This window comes from Colias croceus, chromosome 17 (assembly GCF_905220415.1).
Source record: "Colias croceus chromosome 17, ilColCroc2.1".
NCBI classification, from domain to species: Eukaryota; Metazoa; Arthropoda; class Insecta; order Lepidoptera; family Pieridae; genus Colias; species Colias croceus.
The window spans coordinates 1411921-1416095 of NC_059553.1; the positions used below are offsets into that span (position 1 = coordinate 1411921).

The 4175-nt window shown below is 40.9% G+C and overlaps 1 protein-coding gene across 1 annotated transcript; it reads left to right on the forward strand.

Annotated features, from left to right (window-relative positions):
• Nucleotides 1–1658: 1658 nt before the first annotated feature.
• Nucleotides 1659–3953, forward strand: LOC123699147 (transcription factor jun-D). Its single transcript, XM_045646027.1, has one exon. The coding sequence runs from the start codon at nt 1781–1783 to the stop codon at nt 2501–2503; it is 723 nt and encodes a 240-aa protein (XP_045501983.1). The 5' UTR covers nt 1659–1780; the 3' UTR covers nt 2504–3953.
• The last annotated feature ends 222 nt before the right edge of the window (nt 3954–4175 follow it).

Below are 4175 nucleotides of genomic sequence, written 5' to 3' on the forward strand. Positions count from 1 at the left end.
AAACTTGTACAGCATCTACTGATACATATATTTTTTTTTTTCATTGTAAATTTGCGAATTACCTAATAAAAACCAAATCCCATACCTAGGTATATTGATATATTCTAACACCTATTTTTTGTTATTAGAATTTTCCATTTATATTTTAAACTTTTGGCAAATTTGTTAATGCATGTCAACAAATTTTGTTTTTCAATTAGGTACAGCTACCTACCTACCTAGTTATAATTATTTTTATCGTAGGCGGTGTTTACTGGTGCCGAAATAAAAAGTTCCAATTAGGTAGGTATATCTTTTCAAACTTGATAGTTACTGTATGATACATCCCAAGGAGGATCATAATAATTATGTATTTTAAAATCGGACACCGTTAATTAATTAGGTACTTAAAAAATATTCAAATTAAAGGTCAAAATAATAACAACAAAGTGTTCCATAATTGAAGAATTTTAGATGCATTTTATTTTCCTTCTTATTGCTGGACTTTTATCTTTGAAAGCGAGAAGGATGCATGTATCTCGCTCGCTCTCATGTAAGCAGTATGTCCTCCCCCCGCGCGCCGCCGTCGTTTATTTCCTCGCGCCCGACAGTTTGGCGCGACTACCCCGCCTCCGCCTCGCCTCCTATTGACTGCGTTTCCATTATAGCTTTTTGATATAAAAATAATATCCCATTTTTTATTATCACAGATTAAGCAAAATGAATGTAATTTTAGATTATAAAATGGATGATTAGATTAAGATATATTTGAATATGTAAACATATGTATATCGTATTTCATTTGTACATTAAGTATTTTTATTTTTTATATACATATACCCATTACCCACCTAACTATCTTCACTTCAGAAAGTAATAATTATGATCGATGTTTCATAATTATTAATTGTTTGAATCATTACATTACTACAATCTACATAATATTTATTACGCATATGGGAAAATATGTACCTAACAGCTACTTAATTTAAAAAAAATGCTTATTACTGTTTTTGACGTGACAACGTCTTATAATTCGATAGAGCCGGTTGCACGCGCGAAAAAACATGACTCATGCGGCGTTACCTCGCTCTGAGGCGTGTAAGGCTTGAAGTGCAAGCGAGAGCGCGGAACGAGCGACAAAGAAGCACAATCGGACGTTGTCACGTTCAACTATCGTCAGTAAACCGACTTTACGGTCACGTAATTTTTTGTTTAGGTGGTAATACACCATTTCTTAAAATAAAAATTACATCAAAGTTTTTCAAATATTTAATAATTTCTTTGTGTTTAAGATTTCTAGTGATTATCAGAACCTTTTCAAAAGAGAATTTCCCACACTATCCTGATATAATTATTACTTTATAAATAAGTAAGTAATCCTCTTACATTATTCAACGAAGAAAGGATCAGTGAATGGTTTAATTTTTAAGCACAATAATTAAAAGTTAATGCAATAAATCGTTATCGCGAGTGTAATGGAAACAGTGCCGTCGATTCTCAGTAATCGCACCAAGTCGTAAACAGCCCGCTGTGGCCTCGCGCTTCGTTACGATCCGTGTGCCCACCAATAGCACGCAAGTTTCGCGTCATATAGCGTCATATTCGGCCAATAGGACGTCGAAAATTTGACGCTAACGCTAAAAATAGCTTATCTGAGTCATGGAATAAAAGCAGTGGTTGTTTCTTGACAATGTTTAGAAACAAGTGGAACGCCGAGCGTAGTGGACGTGCGTTTTCGCATAAGAAAGTTTTGTTCGTGTAGTGAGTTCAGTGATACCGAGTGATTCGGTGCTAACACATGGTTCGGTCCGGCCACGGGATGGAGACCACTTTCTACGACGAGCAGTATCCCCTCAGCGGACCAGTAGAGAATTTGAAAAGATCATTAACATTGGATTTGGATTTCGGCAGAGGCAAGCGGGCTCGCGGCCCGCCTGTGCTGTCGTCGCCGGACTTGCAGCTGCTGAAGCTCGGCTCTCCCGAGCTGGAGAAGCTGATCATGCAGAACGGCATGATCACCACCGCAACTCCGACGCCCGGCGGGCCGGTGCTGTTCCCCCCCGCGGCGCCCACGGAGGAGCAAGAGATGTACGCGCGGCCATTCGTCGAGGCGCTCGACAAGCTGCACCACGGCGAGCCCGCGCCGCTCGCGCCGCACTCGCGCATCGTGTACGCCGACCTCGACCGCCCGCTCGACCGGTACCCCACCCCGGTGGTCAAGGACGAGCCCCAGACCGTCCCGAGCGCCACAAACTCGCCCCCACTCTCCCCCATCGACATGGACTCCCAGGAGAGAATCAAATTGGAACGCAAGAGGCAGAGGAATCGAGTGGCCGCCTCCAAGTGCAGACGGCGGAAACTTGAACGTATCTCGAAGCTGGAAGAGAAAGTGAAGTTACTGAAGGGCGAGAACGCGGAGCTGGCGCAGATGGTGGTGAAGCTGAAGGACCACGTCTCGCGGCTGAAGCAGCAGGTGCTGGAGCACGCCAACGGCGGCTGCCACATCGACACGCACTTCTGAGCGCGCGCGCCGCCCTTCCCCACATTCCATGCTAGTCGCGCCCGCTCGGACGCAGCATACAAAGCAATTTGTGATCTTAATTTTATCGTGTAATATATAGTTAACTCTAGTGATAAGGTGATAAATAAAAGATGCTCTGGTGTTAAGTCTGAGGCGGAACCTCCGCTCGTTCGAAGGATGTACTTAGCGGTTCACGAGTGTAGCTTCCTTTGTAAGTCGCAGTTTTATCGTTTTCCTTGTATCAGTATTGCGTCGTCTCATAGAATAGTGTAGAAACTAGAAAGGATAATCGTGCAACGTCATTGGACTGCAAACTGAGCGAGACTGATGCGACGTTGCCAGCTCTACGTTTATTGCTTCCCGCACGGCGCACCGCTGTGGTTTCGACATTTCGAACCGCCAAATTGGAATTTCCATTGTTCATTTGCGTTCGAAGTGACCTGACGGCGCGGTTTTATAATATTTTTGTCGTTTCGCTTTGCATGATAAACAGATGCACAATTTTACAAACTGAAAGAGAGGCCCGATTTGACAGGGCCGCAATGGTATTGGTGCGATAGAGAGGGATATACGGTAGAGCTGGCAACGGCGTATCACAAGTCACGAGCGGATGTTCTGCTAATTAAAATTCCGCCTGCGCCGCCCTCGCGGAATGGCGGCCATGTGTTCGGCAATCGGACGTTCCGAATCACGTTTTGTTGCACAAGGTTAACTTTTTCATCGCTTCGCGGCGCCTCGGTGCCTGATGAAATAGTTGATACATGCTGGATGATTACAAAAAGCTCGTGTGAAAGACTGATCGTATGCGAGACCGAGTGAGTTGTAATTTGTGAGTGAGATTTATGAGTGTGAGTTCTTGTACGTTTCAGAACTGACCCGGTGCTCTTTAGAGGTCTTGTAACATGAGGCCGTCCGATTTTGATGGATGTATGAAAGCTGAGTGAACGAATGAGTTTGAATAGGATGGGTACAAGTGCGATGTATTTATTAGTGAGAATGGTTAATTATTAGAATCAAGTAGCAATCTCGAGTGCCTACGCTTTGTAAACGGAAGCCTATAACTACGTTTTTATTGTTTTTGTTACCATTTAAAATGTGCTACAGTAAAATTGTTCTGTACCATTGTCTTCTTTAGGTATTTTAAGTAATTATACCAACTAACAAGTTGAATTGTTATTATATATTATATTGGGGGAGCTCGTCTGTAAATGTTGTTTAATATATTTGTGAAATACGCGATAGTCTGACGAGTGAACCCTTTTGTATTATTTTTATACAAAAAGATTTCAGAATGTTAACAATAATTTGTAAGTTTATAAATGATAAAGAACAGTTATAACTAAAATAATATATTTCTATAAATTTAACAAAGTATATTGTTTTATACTGAACATATTGTATGATAAAAGAATGGAGAGAAATAAATTATGAAGATTATTATACCATTTAATATTCTCTTTTATTTATCCCAAAATTATGTTTTATGGAGCTGTTGAAGATTGTAAACATAAGAAAGCGTCTACTGCAAAATAAACACAGAGAATGACACCATTAGACACAATATATTATCATGTAAGAAATATAACACCAATGTAAAAAATAATGGTGATGTAGTTCAAACGAATTGATAATAAACGTCATTACTATTCATTATTGTCTATTCAGAAATCAC